Source organism: Lagopus leucura, unplaced genomic scaffold (assembly GCF_019238085.1).
Source record: "Lagopus leucura isolate 7727_CA_CO unplaced genomic scaffold, USGS_WTPT01 Super-Scaffold_100008, whole genome shotgun sequence".
Classification (NCBI taxonomy): Eukaryota; Metazoa; Chordata; class Aves; order Galliformes; family Phasianidae; genus Lagopus; species Lagopus leucura.
In genome coordinates, this window is record NW_024962265.1 from 13972420 (window position 1) to 13995259 (window position 22840).

The 22840-nt window shown below is 38.1% G+C and overlaps 1 protein-coding gene across 1 annotated transcript in view; it reads left to right on the forward strand.

The window, feature by feature from the left end:
* The window catches only part of SLC2A13 (solute carrier family 2 member 13), a 135685-nt gene that overhangs the window by 52973 nt on the left and 59872 nt on the right, over nt 1-22840 (forward strand). The window contains exon 4 of the mRNA XM_042872662.1: nt 9791-9899. Coding sequence (XP_042728596.1) covers nt 9791-9899 — 109 coding nt within the window. The remainder of the gene's footprint in view (nt 1-9790; nt 9900-22840) is intronic.

A 22840-nucleotide genomic window follows, 5' to 3' on the forward strand; every position in this document is an offset into this window, starting at 1 on the left:
AAAGGCTATTAATGATAACAGACAAAAAACTTGGTTGACTGCCAGGTTTTAGGTTGACCTTGCAAAACTAGTAATGGGAGAGTAAGGAAAAAGGAAGAAGTCTCAAGCCCATATAGACATGCAGCATAATGTATTTCACTGAGCTAGCATTACTAAATATGGAGTTAATTTTGTCCTATACTTCAAAATTAATTTGTAATAAAACCCAACAGTTTGGAAGAACAGCTTATTATTATTGCTTTTTCCCTTGTTTTACGTAGAACCATTCCAGTTGCTGTCAACTACTAAAAGATGCACTGGCTGCATCTGCATTTGCATTTTGGCTGGAACAGCGGTGTAGCTCTGCAGTGAGTCTCTGCTCATCTCCTGCCATTGCTCCACGTAGTGTTTGTTCAGATCACCCAGGAGCATTAGTGCCCATGGAAAAAAGAAATGCCTTCAGTGGAAACAAAACCAGAGGTCTGCTCCAGGGATGCCCTCAATGTTCTGTGACCCTCATGGAGGTGAGAAGGTTGAAACCACTGGCCTCTCTCACACAGTGGCTTCTAACAGCCTAGCTGTGATAGTACTCTGCCTCAGGGACTGACTAAATCCAGGCTGACAGAAAACCTTCACATCATTTGTTGTGCACATTGAGAGACCTCAACGTCAAACTGCTTCAGCCTGGTGGCCCCAGTCTACTGCATTCCATAGGCTGCCCAGATGCATATGGTCACGCTGCTTCTTAAACCATGAGCTGCCTCACGGAATTCATTTTCTTTATAAACGAGAGCATGTTGTATAACCGTGCACAGGCATATTGTTAACTTTTATAGATAACTGGAGGTGGTAGGGTTGCATGTAGTCTCCTCTGCCAGTCAAAGTTTGCACTTCTCTGAGGAGGGAAGGGCTTTGTGGTATTTTATCTTCTTCAGGAAATTACTTTTCCTTATGGCGATAATTTTATCTCAAAGCTGTCATGCCATGGCTAAACTTTTCACCCCAAGTCTTGCAGCTTGCACAGATAGACATGCTACCTGTCTTGGCATTTACTGCATTTGGTCTCAAACATACACCATTCCCTTCTGATGAGTGTTAGGTGCTTGAATGATGATTCCTTAATGCATTCATAGGCTGGTAATTACACTTCGCAAAATGCTTATGGAACTTCCAACTACAGGCATGCTTTGGTTTTTCCTTCTCTATCAGTGTGTCCATGAAAACTGACCGTTGTCTCATGCATAGTGCCATAATGGTCTCCAAAATGGAAGTGTTTTACTGCTTCTCTGATTACCCAAAGACATAGTGGGATTGTGAGCTCAGCAAAGCTGATATCATCTCTGTGCTGTGAAGTAGGTTTTCTATTATGTCTGGCACTTATTTAATTTAATATTTTCCCCCAAGCACTGTTGTCAGATTCTTACCTCCACTACCCACATTCTTCCATGATTGTCTGATTTATGTTCTTTTTGTACTGTGGTGCCCAAAACTGCACCCAGTGCATGAGGTGAGCCCGCACCAGTGCAGCTACTTCTTAATTCTTCTAGACTTGGTCGAGAACTTTAGCAGACCAAAGTATTTGAATAGTGTGTTCTAATAGCACTTTTCATGTGCAAGAAGTAGACTGCGTGGGTTTTCTCTATATTTTATATTTGTATTGATTTTGCTATGTGTGTCCTGGTGGTGCTATTACTGCTAGTTCTATTTCTGTCCTTGATCTTTTGTATTTGAAAAAAATGAGCACTAACAAATGAAATTAGGAAGAAGCTGAGTGTAGCACGTTTCCATGCAGCATCTTTAAGGACAGCTGGGATGTTCATGAGACAAGTTGCAGCCATGGATGTTTAGGTACAGTAACATAGCTTTGGGGAGTTGGTGCTGTAAGGACTAACTGAAACCTCACATTGGTCTCTTGATGTGCAGTAGCTTTCTTGGTGCCTTGTAATGGGCTGCCCAGGGAGGTTGTGGATGCCCCGTCCTTGGATGTGTTCAAGGCCAGGTTGGACGGGGTCCTGGGCAACCTGATCTGAATGTGTATGTTTGGTGGCCCTGCTAGGCAGGGGGGTTGGAACTACATGATCCTTGGGGTCCCTTCCAACCCGGGTGATTCTGTGATCTGTGATTCTTGTTTGGGAGAACGTTACTAGACATTATTCTGTGATAAACTGTTTCCTTTACCACAGTGATGTATAATGCTCATCCTGGAGCGGGTGATCCAGAGAGGGTGTGCACCCTTCCTTGTGATGGGAACCCTCTGGGCACAAGGTGCTCCAACCAATCCTATTGCTCCCTTCTCTTTTTATTCTGAGAAAATAGCACTCTTGTAGCATTTAGAATTGGTATTTTAACATTTTTGTTAGTGTCTATCACAAAAGACACGTCTCTGGAAACTGAAATGGCTCAGATCACTGCAGATGTCTGAGAGATGACCCTTCACTTAAGTGTGTGAAATAGCAGTTCTGATGTGCATTTCATCCACTCTTAATAGATCTGTTTTACTTGTGTAAAAACTTCCTATATTAGGACAAGCTGTAAGTACAAGAAGCACTGTTTAAAAAGATGACATCTGTCCCAAGCTTGAACTTTCAACTTAACATTCTAAAACAAATCAGTATGGGAGTGGAAGAGAAAACTGAGATGAATCATAAATACCAGCTTTTATCTATCTTAGAAAATGAGAAAAAAAATTGTTAGTGTTTTCTGAATGATGTTTGTCATTTGTGCATTATCCTTTATTTCAGCTGATGAGCTAATTCACTGAGAGTCTAAAATCAGCATAAAGAACCAGTTGCTGAAATTCATAAGGAAAGCTCAGAATCCCTGTATTCTTTCGAAAAATGGGCCTCAGGCTCCTGAATGATTTAATAAAATCTTGATGATCTTCCTTTCTAACTATAAGATCTGTGAGTTTTACAGGGGCAGTGAAGAGGTCTTTGTCCTACATGTTTTTATCACATGTAGCACATTAATAAAACAGTTAATTTACTACAATTTAGACTGATTTTATATATATATGATTTTTTTTTTGAAGGAAAAACCATGCCTGACATGGAAAGAGATATTAGCTGTAATCTTAACACTCCACTGGGTTTTCAATAACTTTTTAAAGAACCACTGCTTAAAATACTTTGTATGTATAAGGAAACTCCATATAAACATATTTAGGCAACGCCATTCTATCATCATTATGCTGAAAATGATCAGAGGGGTTTCAACTCAGTACAAGCTAAGCAGCTTTCAAATTTCATGTAATCCATAGTACGTGAGGGACTTTGAACTGTCTGTTATGTAATATTAATTCTATTTTTCCTAAAACCAGAGTCTTGACGTGACAAGCTGCCTTTTGCCTGCTGTTCCGTGTGGTATTATAGAGTGTTTTTTATGTTCTGTATACCTTTGCTCAGTGATTCAGTTGCAGCTGATGATACAGGATATCTGCTTGTCAGGTTTTGAAATTACTTTTAAAAACGAAAGCCAGACCCACAGTGTGTTCTCCTGTTAATCAGCAGGCAAAAAATACTGCAGCTGTACAAACAGTTTCACATAAATACAGCTACTTTTGTCTTACCGACCTTAGCAAGAATTATTGTTGAGAAACTCTCCGAAGTTTGTGCAGAAGGCAATTTCTTTTTAATTCTTGGAAGCCAATGAGACTTTTCTGTGAAGATACGTTAAGAACATTCTGTGCACCCTGCTGGATGCAATTTGTTGCTACCCCTGACAGCGTTTATGAAACAAATGAGAAGAGGTTCCTTATCTGATTCTCCATAGGCTTTCTTCTTCGTGCAAGTAGGAGTGAACTGCTTCCATTCTGCTTTTGCATAGGTGATGATGGTTATATCAGATGCAAGATTGCCAAGAATCATACTTCATTGTGAAGTACTTTATTATGTCTGAAATTCCAGAGTGGCTCACACACACAAATTCACGGAGGCTGTATGTGAATCCTCCAGAAATTGGAGGATCTGAAAACTGTCATTACCATCAGCTTTTCATAATCTTCAATTCTCATGATAGAAACACTTCTTAAGACCTTAGCCCAGGAGATTGCTATCTGTTCTCTATGTCTTTAATTGCAATTTTCCAGTAGTCAGTGACAGTGCTAAAGCAGGTGGTTGGGTTGGGTTTGCTACTCAACTGAGATGTAACATGCAGAAGCAAAAAAAAAAATGGCACGTGTTCTTTTTAAAATGAACAACTTAGGCTAATGTTATGAATATAAAAAGAAAAAAAACAACAGGAGTTATTCAGGCCCCATGGGTGGTCTAAACTAAATGTGCTATTAATAAAGTAAACAAAGGAGTGAGCATGCAACAGACTGTAGCCAAAAGTTCCCACTGAGATTTTCACTGAGCTCCATTTTCTTTTTCTTTACACTAATTCTAATAATGTTCATTTTTTCATGGTTTTCACCTTTAAAAGCAGCAGCTTGTGGCAGGAACAGGGATAGTTCATTTGGAAATGGGGGTAGAGGGTAAAGCAGAAGAAAACAAAACAAATGCAACCACATTCTAAACTAACATCTTAGCAGAAAAATGTGCAGAAGGTGTAAGGCTTGAAGTGCTCTCTTCAGGAAACAGAATGCAATATCTGCGTGAGTGTTAATAGGGTAACAGCTGGAAGGATCAGCTTGAGAGTAGGTTACTGATTAGGTTGGAAGGAACTTGAGTCATCAGCTTTTTTGATGCTCTTTTCAGCAAATAAATAAATAAATCTTGAAATTTCCCTGACTGCAATTTCCTTTTAAGTGTCATTCCTCAACTTAAAAGAAAAAAAAAAAAAAGCTTTCCAGTTCCAAACTGATAAACGCTCTGCACTGCCATTAGTTAGGTGATGAGGAGGGTGAAAAGAAGGAGCCTTTTGCTTCAAACCACATTGCAGGCTGAGGGTATGCTAAAGTCAGCCTTAACACGTCCCGCTTTGTTTCCAAGGCAGTTATTGTGCCAGGAGAAAGCACAACGAGGCCCTGATTTTCCTCTGTCTCAAGCCTTTCTCCCACTGAAGAAGCAGGCAAACCTCCCCAGCCCCTTGCCCTGCTCAGGTTTTGGCAGGCAGTGGTCCAGCTCCTCAGTCATTGTCTCTCTTCAGTCATCGTGGCCGCTTCTCCCAGTGGCATCATGTGAATTGCTGTTGATCTCTGTATCCTGCTTTGCTGCGGTGTCTCCGGTTTGAAAGGAATTCATTACCATGGCTTCTCTTTTCTGTACAAAACATGTCATACAGAGCCAAAACACGCTCCTTTTTTTGTTTTGCTTCCCCACATGCCACTGCTTGTCCTATTCAAAGGCATTCTTAACTGCTGCTTTCTTTGTGCAAGTACTCAGTCACATAGATTTTCCATCACCAAAGCTCTGAATCAAAGAATGTGGTACTAAGGGAAAGATGGTATTCTTTTTCTTTTTACAGAAAAGAAAACTGTTTTGTTTTCATGATTCCCGGAAGACCAACCCTACTTTCTTGTCAAAACAACATGAGGAAAAAAAAAATCTTTATTCTGATTAATTCTGTATGGATTAAAAAGATCATTTGAAGGGACTGTTTATTTGAAATCTCTATTTCCTGAGAAAACAAAAAACCTCCTTCTGTTTGAGTAGGCATGGAAAAACTCCTCGTATTTCCTTAAATCTCTAAAACTGAAAAGACTGTGTCTAAGCTACTGTTTTCTGCTAGAGCAAATTGTCTTGCTATACCGCTGGATGTATTTGCTTTGGAATATCAAAAATAGACTCAGACTCAGATGCAAGCTAGCAGAATTTTCTTGTCTTGTTCAATGGTTGACTAACATAAAAAAGAAAAAAGAGGAAAAGGTTCAAGCATCCTTTTGAGCTAACTCGAAGACATAGAGAACTCTGAGGTGAGGAGCTTCCTCTAGTGCTGCAAGTTATTCTTCTGGAGTTAGTGGAAGGGTCATAAAAATGTGGGGAAGAGCTTGGTATACAGGTGTAATGGTTTGTATTTGTCCAGGATAAATACTCCAGTTTTAATCTCAAAACTACTTCTGGTATTTTTTTATTTGGTAAATAAAAAAGGAAAAATGAACCAAGTTGATGCTCTCAGAAAATAGTATGAAAGGAAAGAAAATGCTTGCTTTAGAATATCAGTCCTGTGCAGAAAACCTCAGCGAGCGCTGATTTAGGTGGAGTCACTTTCTCCAGACGATGCAGAAGATGCTGAGCTGGAAGTTGCCTTTCTGTAAGGAAAGCCAAATGAGAGGAGTGGTTCCCATGTCAGCCTTCCGCCATCCAGATCACCAGCCTGACATCCTTCCTTGTGCCACTTATGACACTGGGGCAGTTCTGGGAAGCTGTGTCTGGATGGAAGAGAAGGCATTGACTTAGGATAAGAGCAGCTTTGTAAAGCTTATCTGTAGAGTGAGCTGAAGTGATGCTGTACTGATGGGTAACTCTTCTTGCTTGCTAAGCTTGCTTTTGCAGGAACAGTCTTCTACAGTAAGAACACAGAATGTGGCAGCAACCCTATGTCGTCTTAAGCTGTTGCCACAAGCTGTCACCTTGGTTACTTGACAAATGGATATTTAAACCTGTAAATGGCTTTGGCACAGCACATTTGTTTTCTTCTTTTTTTTTTTTTTTTTTTTGAGCACAAGGCCAAACTCCCAAATTGTACTGTTTTTTCCCTTTTGCTTATCAGGTAAATATCTGCTTAGGTATAATAGTTAGACCAAGCTCAGAAAAAGCTGATTAGAGCACAGCAATCCTTTGTGCAGCGTTACCTTCTGTATCCTTATCCTAGTATCCTTTTTCCCATTGCTCTTTATCTATTCCTGCCATTTTGCACTTTGGCTAGAACCACTTTGGCTGCCCTTTACTAAAGCGTATTGTGAACATTGGTAAACATATGCATTAAGGAAATTTACTTCAGCTAAAGTAATTATGTAAGCCACGGCATAAAAAAAAAATTGAGCAAATCTAGTCTCATGAAATTAATGATGACATTAGTGGGTCTCATCTTTTTGACTTCATTTTTATTCATGGCTAGTAGAAGAAAAACAAATATCTCAGTGATATCTCAAGTTCAAGTGCAGGAATGATAAAACGAGCAGGAAGGGAGAAGTATTATGGAGTCAAATATCTATTTTTTCCACTGCAAAATTTGCCAAATGTTAGATTTTATTTTTTGTGGTGCATCCTTTGCATCATCTGTTTCCCTTGATTTTGTTGTTTTGTGCCATTTTCCTCCATAGTAATAAATAAGAAGAAATGTAGCAGTTATCAAACCACTGAACTACAGTTTTAGCTTCCTGAAGTTGTATTTTCAGTGTAAAAATATGTTCAGGTTTTTTTTTTCATCCTTCAGTTTAGAACCATTTTCTGCTGTGGCCAACTATGATTTATTTGCCTGCAGTTGCGTAGTTTTAAGGTGTTTGTAGTATATAAGCACAACAAAAAATGAGTAGCAGGGCTGAAGACAGGGAAACACAAAAATAGTATAAGGGTAGATAATTTTAAGAAAAAAAATAAAGCTCTTTCTGTTTTTAAAAACAGACGTCAAAAGTCGTTTGGGTTTTTAGCTGAGTTTATAAAGCTTCTTTAATGCAGAGGTAACAATTTCTTTTATGTCTATCAGTCAGTTTATTGGCTTGTAAATCTGAAGGCTGTGAATTTTATGAAAGAAAATCCTTGAATTTTGTGTATACCTATTCATTTATGCCATTGCTATGATGCAGATTTGTAGTGAAGCTTTTAAGTCTCCAGTATAAACAGTATTATCATTAGCATCATGAAATATGAAAAAAAAATCAGTGCTTACTGAATTTAGCTGACAAAAAAGGTCAAGGCAGACATTAATATGTGGCCCTGGACTTTCTGCAGGGATACAATCTGCAGGCACACAAACTGCAGGCACACAATCCGATTTTTGCAATTAAGTTTTGCTGAGAGTTCATGAATCCCTCTGAGTTGCAAACCATTGTCTGGGAACAGCTGCTTTAATTTTGAGCTGTTCATTTTAATGTCTTCAATTGTTTTGTATGATGCTTTGTTATGAATAGGGTTTTATGTAACTTCCATCAAATATCAGATGGATCAAAAATTGTTAAAATCTTTGCATTAGTTCCGTATGGCACTCTTGCCTCCTTTTCTGCTACAGTGAGCATTGCTGTTGATTCAAAATTCAAGACTTGAGCTTGATTGAGAACTTCGGAGGCATTTCATGGAGCAGATGCTCATAGGCATTCGGCACGGTGGGTTCATAAAGGATGCTGCAGAATCTGTTGTGGACAAAGCCTTTTAAGCCCAAAGCCTTCCTGCTCAGGTGGGATGCAGAGCATGAAGACTTGAGGTTGTGAATTAAGTTTGAGATAGTAGTGTTTTCCATTTGACTTGGAGTCCGTGAGTGTTCTGGAGCTGAGGAGAGTTGCTAGCTAGCAGCAGTACTGCTTCTTCTTGTCCCTCTGCCAAGGGAATCTCACTTGGGCTACTCAGTCCTTTGGTGCCACACATCTTGCTTGAGAATATCTTACCTTGACTCTGGTTCTGTTTATCAGTGACTTACTTAGAGATGTATTGAAGGCTGTGTTGTGGCCTTGTGGCAGAATAGGTACAGCTGTGTCCTGTCTGCATGCAATGTTACCTGGACACCAGCTGGAAAAAACATCGTGCTAGATTTTGCTGTTAATGACAAAGAAGCAAAGCTAAGTGGTGGCAGAAATCCTTTTTTTTTTTTCTTTCATGAAAATAACTCTTCCTCAGGCAAGTAGCTATGTATACAAATCGTTCTTCGCTAACAGACCTGTACAGCTTTTGGTTTTGAATCAGTGCATGTAATACTTCCTATACAGGGGGGGGTGTTGATGAAAATGTGAAACTATAGCCATAAAGTAAAGATTCTTTTCTCCACCAGCTATGACTTGCATTACTGTGGTTTTTTGTTCTTTTTATTTTTTTTTTGTTTTTATGGCAACTGTTATGACTTACATATAATGTCATCTATATGAGTTGTTCTGAGAGATACATCAGGTGTGATAAAATGTATAACACCTAGAATATTTCACCAGAGTTTATTCTGGCCCAAACAATGCTGTGTGCAGAAATAAAATCAAGTAAATAATGGAGTAAAATAATTTACATTTTTGCTGGATTTCATATCATTTTCTGTATGAAATGTTTTTAGGACCCTTTAAAGTTCCGTGAGATACAGAGAAGAAAACTTTGTTTGCCAGGAATGTTTGGCTTTCTCTTCAGTGTGAAAGTATTGTCTGCTTTTTGAGCATAAACCAGCTACCAAGCATATGGAAAAGGTTTAATTAATTTATGCTCCCTTTGCTGGCCTTAGAACTGTGCCACACAGATCTCTCCCACACCTTTAAAACCCGCAGTAATTTTATGGAAATGGAGAGAACATTGGTGGGAACTGGGAGAACGTTTCCATCTGGAAGATCCAGCAGCTCTGAGCAGTGCGTAATGGCATTTTTGAAGTAACCTTACAAAAAGACTGGGAGCTTTAAGAAAAGAAACAAATAAGATATTTTGTGATAAGTGTGTGTACATTCAGTTTCAGCAGATGTGCAGTCTGTTGTATGGTATAGGGGAACCGTACATCTGCCATCCATAGAACTGTGCCCTGCATCCAAAAATTGTTTCATGTTTTTGCCTGGTGCTTCATGACAATCATATTTGTAGTACAGTATGGAAAAGTAGAACTGAACTGATCAAGTGGTTCAAAAATAATTGAAATAGGCCAAGCTTGTGTGAAACTAAGGTGCAAGACCTGTTGTGCCTGGGAACATTGTTTTGTAGAGATCACTTAAGAACTATTACGTATTCTTGTTTTTTTATTTTTTATTTTTAAGCTGGACCTGTGATCTGCAGAATGCTAACATACCCTCCAACTCGAAGAGCCTTAATTGTGGGTTGTGGTCTGCAGATGTTTCAACAACTGTCAGGGATTAACACCGTCATGTATGTATCTGCTGCTTGCTTCTCTTTTAAAAATATATTAAAAAAAAAAAGATAAGAAAAAAAAAAGGGAGAAAAATTGGACCAGTTGTAGATGGCCTTCTGGAGAAAATCTGAAATATGAGAAATTGAGTGTGAGAGCTGGAATGCTGGTTCTAAATCTGTATACTGATATATTTGGCATCTCAGCAAAGTGATGCAAGACGTTAGTATAAGGGTAAATGTTTATATAGACATGACATTGCAAACTACTCTGAGAGAGACATTAGTATATGCTGGGGTTTACAGTCCAAGCTATGCAAGCATAGATAAGAAGGTACTCTTATGACTTGCATTTGTGTGCAAATAAATCAAAATGCTGTGAGTATGAGACTGTTGACCATGCAAACAGAATGGAAAATTACTGTGAAGTGCTACAGAAGGTAAGATGCTAAGGGAAGAAACATTTGCCTTATCATATGTTCTATTACGTGTACAAAGACTCAGCAGATGTAGAGATGAAGAATATATTGTGTTTCCTGATAAACTGTCAGCCCACGTGAGGAGTAGCTCATGATAAATGTACACTGCACAAGACCTACTTTTAGATGAAATTACAGCTGAGCTTCCCTTCGAGAGTAGCCATAACAATCATGATTTCTCTGTTACTTAAGAGGAATTCTAAAATACATTGCAGTAACATTTTATGGAGAGATTACGTCTGAATGAGGAAGCTGGTTAAGAAATAGTTAAAAGGAAGAGCTTAAATAATAAAGCTTTTAGTGGACTGAGAGCCTCCGTATTAAATATTAAATATCTACCCTCTATTATAAGGGGAAAAAAAACCTAAAAACAAGTAGTACTGTTAAGCTGTGAAGAAGGGAAGTCCAAAATGGACTTTATAAAGAGTGACATTATAAAGTGGAAATTGTAACCCAGGGTGAGAAAGAAAAGAATGCACAACTGCTAAGTTATCTGTAAAAATCAGAAGGCACAGAAGGAGCTCTGAAGAAATCTTCAGGCACAGCAGAGGAAGCAACATAACAGGGTCTTTAGGTCCAGTATGGGTCAGGGCATGAGAACAGTAGCAGGAGATAAATCTTAAAGACCCTTGTTGTGTCTGTGTTGATTATGGAGGAAATATGAAAATTCCCACACTAGAGCTTACTTAAGATGCCTCACGTGTTCTGTTGCAAACTGTAGAGTTAGAAAAAGCAGATTAAAATGAATAATGAATTGTCTAGATCTAATCAGGGTGCGCTCCATAGGTCTGGACTATTTCAAATGCACAATAACAGAATTTGGAAACGTAACTTTCTCTGTCTGAAGCTCCAGTCCAGGAAGTTTTATTTCTCACCATACCAAAATTAAAACTGTCACGGAATCAAAGGAGGAGATGTGTTTATGAATATGAAAAACATATACACAGGGAAGGTAAGATAATGAAGAAGAACCAGTGTGATTGTTGGATGCATTCTATAGATGGAAGTCTGATGGGTAGGAGAGTTGGTGGGCATGTGAGGACTGTGCCATACGATCCAACCACACTCATCCATGGCAGCCAGTTTCTTCAAGAAGCCACATGGTCACAGAAGTAAGAAAATAATCCTCCTGGGTTAATAACTTTTCAGATAAGAAACAAAGAATAAGAAGAAAATGTCACAGTGGAGGAAAGTCCTGTGTAGAATCCTACAGGAATCTACTTGGAGATCTTTGCTGTTTGACATTTTTAACTTTATGAAGGAGGTTAAACAGCAAAAAACCAGCTTGTACTTATACACTATTCAGAAGGTTAATATCCCAAATCTGTGAAAATGAACTGTTGTGGGAAAATAACACAAAATGACAAGGGAAGTGGCACAAGAGTTAATTTTACAATACTTTGCAGCAACGCTTGCTGGGGAGAATTGTCTCGAGATCTTGAAGCTGAATATAATTCAATATATAAACAACAATGATATTCATGATCAGTCTGTAATAGTTCAAACAGCTGTAGATATTGTTTTTTTTTTTAAATATGGATAAACCAGGTTGTGTATGGGGAGATTGACACCTGTATTTGAACACGGTAGTCAGAACTCTGCAACTGGGAAAAGAAATAAGTTGAGAAGAAATGCACATATACACATATAAAAGAAATACACATATAAAATTATTAATGCTGTGCAAAAATTGGGAAGGTTGTGGTTAGTAATTAATTCTTATATCAGTTTTGTTGACTTCTGGTTCTTACCTAACAGTAAAATAAACACAAGGAAACATTCTTTTCATACAACACATAGTTAGAGGATGGATCTCATTGCCATGGGATGTTAGATGTTATGGATTCGAAAAGTAGAAATAAATTTAGAAGCAATCAGAGAACTTGATATAATAAACATTATGTAACTATTAGTATAGTTTATATGGATGCAGCCTTTGGCCAAGGGCAGTCTTTTTTGCATGTTGTTTCTTGCTGCTTTGGGGATGTATTCCTAGGCCAGTTCCAAAACCTGACAGTTTACAAGGTTTGTGACTCTGCTAGGTTGACTCTGCTTATTTCAAACTTAACATGTTTTAAAATCTCAAACTACTTCATCTGTAGGAGGTTTTGCAAATAGTTTAGAATTGACCTAATTTGCTTTTGGATGTGTAGGTGGACAGAACTGCAATAAAACATTTCTGAATCCTGACTTTAAAACAAGAAAATGCCTATAATAAACACGTGAAGGCACTGTTGTTAAATGCCTGACTTGTAAACCACTTGCAATATCTATTATTTTTTAACAATCTTGTATAAGAAAGTTTTTATTTATCAAGTATGCAAGATAAACATTCTCCTATGAAAGGATATTTTTCAAATACAAGTAAACATCTGTCTATTAATGGTTTGCTTGCATAGAGTCTGATGATTGCTTTTTAATGCAGTAATTAAATGGTACCTTGTGGAACTGTCAGATTGTATTAATTTTCTAAAGAGTACGTTTCTCTCCCTAACATTTGGTTCTGTCATTCTGGGATTTCTGTTCTGTAGCAGCAGGAAAATGGAGGTTGTAGGGTTTCACTGTTTTGGCAAACTCAGTTACCAAAACCCATTGCTTGTAAAAAAATGTTTTGATGGTTGTTGTTTACTGTAACTTACTGGTGCTGCTGAATGTCCTCCTTGTATGCTGCAGGAGAAAGGTCTTACCATCCTGTTTTGCTGTTGCCTGCCTTTCCCTTGTAGAGCTCTGAGCAACCTGTACTTTGCCCCTTTCTCTGTCCATATTCCCACAGCACACTTCTGCACTGTGAGCACTGAACCTGGTGGCATGCATGATGGGCCGCAGCTTCTTCTAATTTTTTAACTTGGGACTTTCCATTTCTTCTGATGCAAAGGGATTTGTTAAATCTTGTATTTTAGAAAGGAATTCTCAGAGGAGTGAGTTTGTGTGGATCTTTAAAGCCAGTAAATAAATGAGTGTTAGTGATAAAAAGTACAAAGCAGGAAAATTAAATGAAAGTATAAGGAAGAAAGTAGTTAAACAATAATTAAAAAGTACGGGTGTTAGAGGTAGGAAATTGTGTAGAGGAGTTTTTCAGAGGTCTAAAAATCATCATCAAGTGTCCCCAGGAGCAGGAGAGATCCTAAAAAGCAAGAAACAAACCCCAAAACACAGAGACAACAACAGTTGTCAACTCTTCAGTGTTTAAGGGTTCAGAAAACCCTTATCGAGTTTTTAACCAGAAAATATTCATCGGTTGTGAATCCAAGGAGGGTAACAAAGTCCATATATAGTTGGATTTCTCTTGGGAATGGTGAAACAAGAACTCAAAGAACATTGGTAAGAATTCTTGAAGACTCTTGCCACACCGCTGTGCAGTAAGCTGGTGTAGTTTCATATTGTGTCAGCCATGTATGTGCATATGTCATCCAACTTTGGGGAACCAGGAACTGTAGTCCTGGACAAGATGTTATTGAAATGGTGAGAACAGCATGCAGAGCAACCTCTGCATTGAGGGGGTGAATCTAGAAAAGACACACAGAGTAAAAATAGGCTAAGGAGCGTGTGACTCTTATGGGAACAAATGCTAGCATGATAAATTTAGTCATTAAAAGAATAAAGCTCAGTGACCTATTCCTTCAGTAGACCATTCCTTTTTCTTTTTTTTTTTTTCCCCCCTTAAGAACAAGATACCACTGTTGGAGGTGGTGCCTGAAGTAGAAAAAATGTTTCCTTTTTGTCAAAGCTTTTGCGTGTAAAAGACAACCATTTCTAACACTTCTGCAAGCAGATCTGAAATAGTTTAGCTTTCCAGTTTCTTGTCATTCTGATATTTTCTCTTCTTGAAAACAGAAGCTCATTCTTCCAAACCTCGTTTAACAGATCTGTCTGACAAGGTACTGAGAAAGGCCCTGGGAAGAAATGGTATTCCAAAATACTGAGTGCTGCAAGTTAGCTATCTGATAATAAGGTGTCCCAGAAGTGTGCTGAAACAGGGGTATGCAGGTATGTTCAAGCCCACGGTGACTGTTCTTAAAATATGGGAGGAGAGGACCATTTAATGGCAAAACTGTAAGCTCAATTTTCCCATTGGTTCCTTCTTTTAATAATAATAGTAATAACAATAAAAAGGCAGAAAATATTTGGGGGGGGAGGGGGCAGGGGGAAGACAAGGCTTGAAGGATTTGGCTATTTCACATTATCTGGTGAAAAACTTGAGTAGAGGAGAAAGAAGCAAAGACTTCAGTCAGTGTTTTAGCTATATTCTTAAATCAGCAAGACTGACTTCTGAAAACATTCCTGACACTATGCAGCTTTACTGCACTCAAAAGAAAAAAACTGTCATGGACAAGAAAGCTTTCGGAACAATACTGAGTTCCCTTGAATACTAAGCAGTAATTTAGCCATAATTGGAGGCAGCTCAGTATTGTCTTGTCAGAATTTCTTGAAGGTACTGTCACCTGTACTGGCATTTTTGGGACTGGCTGATGTGTCTTCTCACAGACTGCCTGTGCCCCAAAGAAGACCATACGTCTGAGGTATGAGATAGCTGTAACATCTTGATTATACCTCTGTTCTTGCAGAACTTTAAGAAGAGTGGAGTTCATAAAAGGCAGACAAAGTACTGTGTTCCTCAGCTGAAACAGTAACCTTAATGTGATGTTAATTTAGTCATTGGCCATTATCTTTTCACATTGTGCTGGAAAAGCTTTCTGTAGCACAAACATGGTGTAATGTATCAACAAGGAGCACTTAAGGCCTTCAGCATTTTTGTTAACATTTAGGCTCCTATTTTTGCTTGCATACATGATCTGTTTTTCCTACTTAACAAAATGTCCTTTTAATGTTAAGAAATCCATGCATCTCCTAAAAGTTAAGTGAATCCACATGTTAAATATATATTAATGTCTGGGTTTGGTCCACAGATGCTTTTGAGCTTTACCAGTTTTGGGTTTTTAATCTGTGCAAGTGAACAAAAGAAAAGAAAAAAAAGGGATGATAAAAACAGGCAACTTTTTCCAACTGGCAAGAAATAGGAAGTGGAAGAAATTAATACATGGGGAAGGAAAAAAACTCAAAGCAATGAGAGACAAGGAAAAGCTGTAAAAAAGAAAGGACAAGACAAAAGAAGACAAGAGGAAGTTGTATAACAACTGGAAATTGAAGGTTTGAAGATAAGTTAAGAATGTTAAAAGCAATTAATGTGAGAAATGAATGAACACCATGCTGAATGTAAATGAGAGAAAGAAAGAGGAAAGGAACGAGGCTGGAAAGAGGCCAGGATATTTCTGAAGTGTAATGGATGCTGGAGAGGAGTTTAATAGAATCAGAGAGTATTTCCTGACAGGTTTAATAGCTGGGTCTATTGTGCAGCAATTACAGGGCTCCGACCTGTGAGGAGCTGTAAACTTTGGCTCCTGTCAGCTGCTGAGCATCAGGCAGTATTCACCTGTCCTCAGAAGGACAGCTGCCCTGGGGGAGCAACCTGTGATTTAACCCTGAGGGATTGGGAAAGTCAAGATAGAGAAACTCTGCTTTGAATTCCAGTTCTTATGCTTTTTTTTTTTTTGCTTTTTTTTTTTTTTTTAATTTTAAATAAAATATAGAGTAGGTAGCACAGAACAGTGGCTGCTGATAAACCCTTGGTATTTGGGTTGAAGATCGGTAAAAAGTGTCTCATTAAATGTTATTTATTCAGGATTTTGTAAACTACAATACAAGTAGCAACCTTTTCTCCTTTGGCTTCAGCAGCCATAGAGGGTTTCAGAATTTAAAAATGAATTTATTTATGATTTATGCCAGATTTAAAATTAGTAAACTGGTCATTGAAATGAGACTTTGCTGGACCACTGACTGTTGGTTTGCATATTGGAAACCAGTTGTTGATATCTGTAAACACAGGTTGTACTGGAAAAATGTAACTACAGGTCACATTTTATACTGAGGGACGTGGTTTAGTGGCAAATAATGGTGATAGGTGGATGATTGGACTGGATGATCTTATAGGTCTTTTCCAACCTTGGCAATTCTGTGACTTTTCTTGTGATTTGTAGCTTTGATTTTAGGTTGTATTAAGTTCTTTTTGGTTGTGCATTTTAAAACAAAAAGTAAAATCCCAGAAGCTTACACAATGTTAAGATTACATGCAAGTTGAATGGCATGTATTAAAGAATGAAGTATCTTTTAGTGTGGTCTCCATTTAGATTTAAACTGAGTGACAATAATTTCCAAGCAGATTGCCATGTCACCTTCTTTTTTGCATGACCAGTAACTTCTGTACTCAGTTGTTTTTGAATACTCTTGAGATCCAACAGTGCTTTAAATCTGACTGAAGTGAGGGGCACTTACATTAATGTTTTTAAAATACATCCTTTGTAATGTTGTCAAGACACTTTTGAGAAGTTTTGGCAGTTGGCAGACTTAATTGTTAATGCTCTAAAGCATTAAGCTGCTACTTGCTTAGGTTTTTGCCCTTCAGTATTATTTGTGGAGAAAATGTCTCATTCATATCTCATATTTTAAATTTTGCATCTTCCCCTTGGGCCTTAGAGAAGGGGCCTTACCAAAAGAAAGCCTGTGTGTTACAGGCCTGCTTGCTTTTCAGTTAATAATGCTTTAAATATTTTATTGAGTTTTAATAAATACTTGCAATAACGTTGCTTTTTTTTCAAGGAGTGACCTTCATTTTACCATATTATCCTTTCTTCATGTTGAAAGGTGCTTTATATATAACTGCACATAGTTCTTTCAAAGATGAACTGTTCAGAGCTCTGCCAGCTCCCTCAGCTCATGTGGGTGCATCTCATTGGGGCCCGTGGATCTGTGTGCATTGATTTTGGCTAGATGCTCTCTGATCAGATCCAAGGGGAAGTCTTCCATTCCCTAGATTCTCTCTATTACCTCCAGGGTCTGGGATTCTCAAGGAGCAGTGTTAGCAGTAAAGACTGAAAAGACTGAAGCAAAGAAGATAGTCAGTAGCTCCACCTTCTCAGTGTCCCCTGTTACCAGGGCATCCACTTCTTTCAGCAGCAGATCCACATTTTCCTCCTTTTACTATTAATATACTTAAAAAGCCTTTCTTGCTATCCATAGACAATGTACTATTGTCACAGCTGAAATTATTTCCTTATAAATAACAGAAACATTCAAAAAATTAAAAAAAAAAATTAAAAAAAAAAAAAAAAAAGGAGCTCCAAACACCTGATAGTCACCTATTTGTCTTTATCAGACACTGGATTATTGCATGAAGACTCTACAGTGCTACATGTTTTCCAAGCCCTGGAACATACATTATTATTTTTTGGTGCAGTAGTATTTTTTCCTCTTAGTAAATTTGCAGATCTGAATTGGAAAGTTACTAGGTCTGTGGAAATCTCATCTTAAATCTGTAACATTATTCTGCAGCCTGACGAGAAAAGCTGTGGCTTTGGATGTGACCAAGGAGGACACATTCTGTTTCAGAAATGGAGGTGCCGCCTGATATTTGGGGTCTTAAATTTGCTAATTGGACAGGAAGAGTTTAAAAGCCAGCAGTTAAGATGCTCACAAATGGGAACGCATTAAGATACTTAGAAATGGGAACAGGTAGCAGAAATTGTAGGCAGTATTTGATGACAGTGTTTTTACAGGAGTCTTAGGCACAGCTTACAACTGCTGGGAAAGGCCGTGTGTGCCAAGGCAGCTCTTCCCCATGGCCCTCCCCTGGGTCTAGGCCAAGAAGGAGCCCCCACCCTTTTGCCATCTCCTGTCCTGAAGTTTCTCTTGTACCTCATCATGGGGTTGTCATCATCATTGATCATGTCATCCATGGCAACCTGATAGGCAGTGCCTGAACCATGGATGTGTTGATGACAAGATGCCAATTGCTGTACCCGAGAATTAAAAAGTAAGCAAACAAATAGCAAGTTAGCCAGCTAAGGAAAATTGCAGCAAGCCTGAGAATAAAAGTAACTGTTTGCCTTAGGGAGAGGATGCTGAGATGGGGTGAAGAGTATATGATGCCTCCTCCCTTAAGTCTGGAATGTGGGTGCGCTTTCAGTACCTAGAGGAGGGCTTGGCTTCCAAGAGTGGGATGGAAGAAAGGACCTTTTCCGAAAAAAGGCACTTCAGTAAACTTGATCATTTATAGTTTGTCGTGATGTTGCTGAAATGTATGTATCATTTTCTGTGCCTGTTTAGTAAAATAGTAAAATACTTTTCTTGGGTATTTTTGAGTGCTTGTTGCAGATGGCCAGCAGCACCCCATGCTGTGTGTGTACAACTGTGCATACATCTCAGCAGCTTAAGGGTTTCGTGTGTTATCTCCAAAGACTGTAATTTATCAGCTGAAATAACTGAGAGTTTGTTCAGGATACCAGTGAGAGACTATTTAAAAAAAAAAAAAAAAAAAGACACCTGTGAAGCACTGTGAAGTGTTGATAGCACTAAAACCACCCTATGCTCGGTTTCAAATTAAAGATAACATTGAACAGAAAGCGAATCTTCCTTCTCCTGTTGTGCTGACCTTGTGTGATGGTCAGAAAATGGTCTGAGTCAGTTTGTAAGTATAGATTTGAAATTCAATGTGAAGCCAGCAAGCAAAAACCTGAGGCTTGGGTTATTTGGGCAGTGCAGTACACAGAGCTGCAAGGCTGCCTCTCACCAGAAGGTTCTCTCTGCTCATTCCAGTTCTTGTGCTTTTTGTTTTTTCAGTCCTTTTGAAATAGAAAAGAAAAATTGCAGCTCTAAGGCGTTTGAAGAAAAGAAAAAAAAAAAGATGCAAAACAGACCGATGAATCATGATGGAGTTGTTAGATAGATTAAAGCTGTACAGAGTTCGTCTTATGGAAGATGCTGCTTGTTTTGTCAATTTAACTAGCCAAATCTTTTGGGGGATGAAATATTGGACATCAAAGGATGAGTAATTCAGGTATAAAACTTTTGAAGGGATGAGTATCAGAAAGATCGGGCAAATAGTTCAAAGTATTGTGTAATGGGAGTAATGGGGTGAAATTAAGGGAAGTAAAATCTGGAGTGATTATCAGAGCATGGTTTAGTGCTTGGAGATGTTCGGCTGAAAATGTCTCTTAAGCAAGCAGGAAGCTCATCCTTTCTAATTGCTCAAACTGGTACATTCTCTATTGTTATATTAGAGATGAGGTTTAGTTTTCTGGTGTTTGAATTAGTATGCATACTACAGAAAACAAGGGTCAGATCAAAGAGCATTTTCCTTAAGTTAAATTTCTATATCCCGTATCTCTCCCAATAATTCTCTTAACCTACGTATCTATTGTAAAAGCAAAAAGAAACCTAAACAAACTGAAATATAAATAAATATTAGACTACCAAGCACTTAATCTTGAGACTGATGTTTATTTGCATTATATTTTTTCTTAGGTTTAAAAACAAATAACAAAGAATGCAGAGGAAGCAGGTTTAGGGTACTGATGTGAGGTCCTACAATGGGCACTTAAATGTAGATTCTCAGTCTTTTTTGAAACACTGCATTTTTTTTCCACTTCGTAGATCTTGAAATTATATTTTTGGCTGATATCTCTGATGCTTTACACCTGTTTATTTCTCTTCCAAAGCTGAACCTTTAACTCAGTGAGCTACAGTGGGAAATCTTTTCCTTATTCCCATTCCCTTTTGACTACTGCCTTGGGTTATTATCTAGAAGAATGTTTTCTTTTTAATAAAATGTAGTTTCAACAGGGACTCTGTGCACAAGAACACTTCGCCCCCTCCACCTCACCGTCTTTTCATAAAAATTAATGTGGTCTTCAGAGGGAAGCTAGCCAGAATTTTGAGAAGCTGTTATTAAAATCTTGAAGAACAATGAACAATCCTGCTAATGCTACTTTTCGTTGTTGTTTTGCCTTAATGTAATTTTTTTAAAATGATAGGTGATAAAAATCTGTTCCTATGGTTCTCTAGGTTATGAAACAGCGTTTAAAGGATTTTCACTATGGAGACGATTTGAAAACCAAGTACTTATTTGAAGAAGAAATGTACACACAATTATATTTTCTAGCATTTCTTTTGTCGTTATTGAAGGTTTCGTTTTTAATATATTTTTTTCCCATTTTTTTTCTGCTTTTGGCTTCATCTCTTCCTTTTGCCTATAGTGAAATCATAACGCTGTTTGATTCCTGTCTGTTGCCTTGGTAATGACTCTCATGTCACAAAGTCAGTATTAACTTCACTGCAGGACCATAAAGAAGGAAATATGCGAACTGCATGGGAGGGAGCAAAGACTTTGTTGGAACATATGGCTTGGGTTATTAGCAATTATGTGAACTGAAAAGGCTTGGCTTTACATTTAGTATGGATGTGGTGTTGCTACTGATAAGTCAGTTAAATGCATCTAATTCATGCTGTTCACATGTACAGCCAAGCAATGAAATGAACTCAGAGTGGCGATGCTTTCTGTAAATCATTCATAAATGCTTGCTGGAGAAGGTTCCCTAAATAGTAATGCTGTAGGGTTGGGTTTTTTGTTTGTTTTGTGGTGTTTTTTTAAAAACATGTTATTTATCATAATAGCTTCTGGAGCACACTTCTGTCTCAACAGTTTCTCTTGTAAAAATTCACTTTTTCCATAGTTTTAATGTTTAGTGGGTGTGATTTTGTTGAACTCTTATGCTTCTGTTACCTCTAGTGAGGGCCATTCTTTGGTTTTTAGACGAGGAAATCAGATATCAATAAGTGACCGCTTCAATTCATTTTTCCGTAAGGTATAGCAAGGGAATTGTGTTTATGTTGTACATTCTGTCATGTGTGAAAACCTAAGGGATGTGTATTACTCAAATATATTCTTAGCAATAACAAGGTGTCTACTTACACAGAAAAAAAGGAATAACACATGGAAAAGAATTCAAAGCTCATGATAGAGTGCCTATTGAGAAGACACAAAATTAGACTGGAAAAGGTCACCTGATTAGATGCTGCTCTATACAGCAACACGAAAACCTCAGTGAAACATATTACCAATCCCATTCAAATGCAGAGGGAGAGATATGATGCCCTTTAAATCTGTTTATTCACCTTTACTTTAAGGGCATAGAAACCAGCTCTGTAAATTGGATTCTATGGAGTCTGTCAATAAAAGTTAAACCACATCAGGCTACTCAAAATGCTTTATACAGCAGAGGTTGAGAGACAGAATATTTGTATATATAGAAAGCTTCTGCTTAGTGCAAGAGGTTACTGTAAGTGAAAATAGTCCAGAAGTGGATCGTAAAGTAGAGCAAAAAATAGGTAACATCTAAAGGCTAATCAAGGCTTGGTTATTGTGAGCAGCCTACAAAACAAAGATTGCTGTGATCAAAATTGCCCATGCAGATGATGTGGTATGGAGTACAGTCACCAAATTGAAAGAAAAATAAGAAATCACTGAAGTGACTCTTGATTCACTGGTACAGTGAGGAAGAGAGCTATGTGCAAAGCCAGTGAGGAAAACGAGGGGTAACGGAGACAATGTTAATGATAGGGGCTCAGGATGGGAACAAGGATGCCAGCACAACCAGAGGGTTAGGGCACAGAAACGAAAAGAATAAGTGCTTCTTGTCTCTATGTCCAGTAGTTTCTTCAAAGATCATGGTTAGCAGAGCTGGAGGGAAATGCATTGGGGTGCAACTTGGGTCCAAACCACTCTGGGTGACAGGGGACCTGTGTGGGACTGCTTAGCATGGCTAACAACCATGGGAGGTAAAAACACTTCAGTTGATGTTTTTTGAACTTTTTCAGAAAGCGCAAAATTGTTTTTGATATTTTATTTCCTTTCAGCAGTCACTTGTATATTGTACTCTTCCAAGAGCGTGCCTTACACACAGTTTGGACAACAGAAAAATCTGTGAGGCTAAGTTGTCAGATGAATTTTATGAATCCTACAGAGAAGTTTTAATTATTCTCTATGTCTTGTAACGGAAAAGAAGAGCACATAAATGGTGGGCTGATTTCTATGCAAAGAACTGAATGAAATCGTAGTGCTATGCAGCATCAGCAGCCCCTTTCCATTTGCACAGAGGAACAGAAGAAAAGGGTTCTCACAAAAGTGAAAAGTTTGTGGTCTGTTTGATGGTGACGGCACTTTCAATTTCACATTCCAAAAATCCTAGATTTTTCAACAGCCACCTCAATTTTAACTTTCAAGAACCGAATTTACATTTTTTTGTTGCAGGTTATAATATATGCCATCTGTTTATGATGTAAATAAATGACAGGATGCAGACTGGTGTTTCTTCTAATGCATATAAGGAGACTGACTAATTCATGAGATAGGACAGCTTTAAGGCAAACGCACTCATTCTGAGTCACTTTCCATTCTTTCTTTTCATACTGCTCCACATGACAGTTGAGAAATAATCATCACGTTTAAGCATTTATGATTTTAAAATTATCGAATACATCACATTTCTTTTTTCTGTCTTATTTGCTTTATTGGAGATTTGATTATGTAAAATTAGCAAGTCTTAGCTCATTGTATTTTCCAGGATATACAGTCCTACTTTAAGTGCTTGT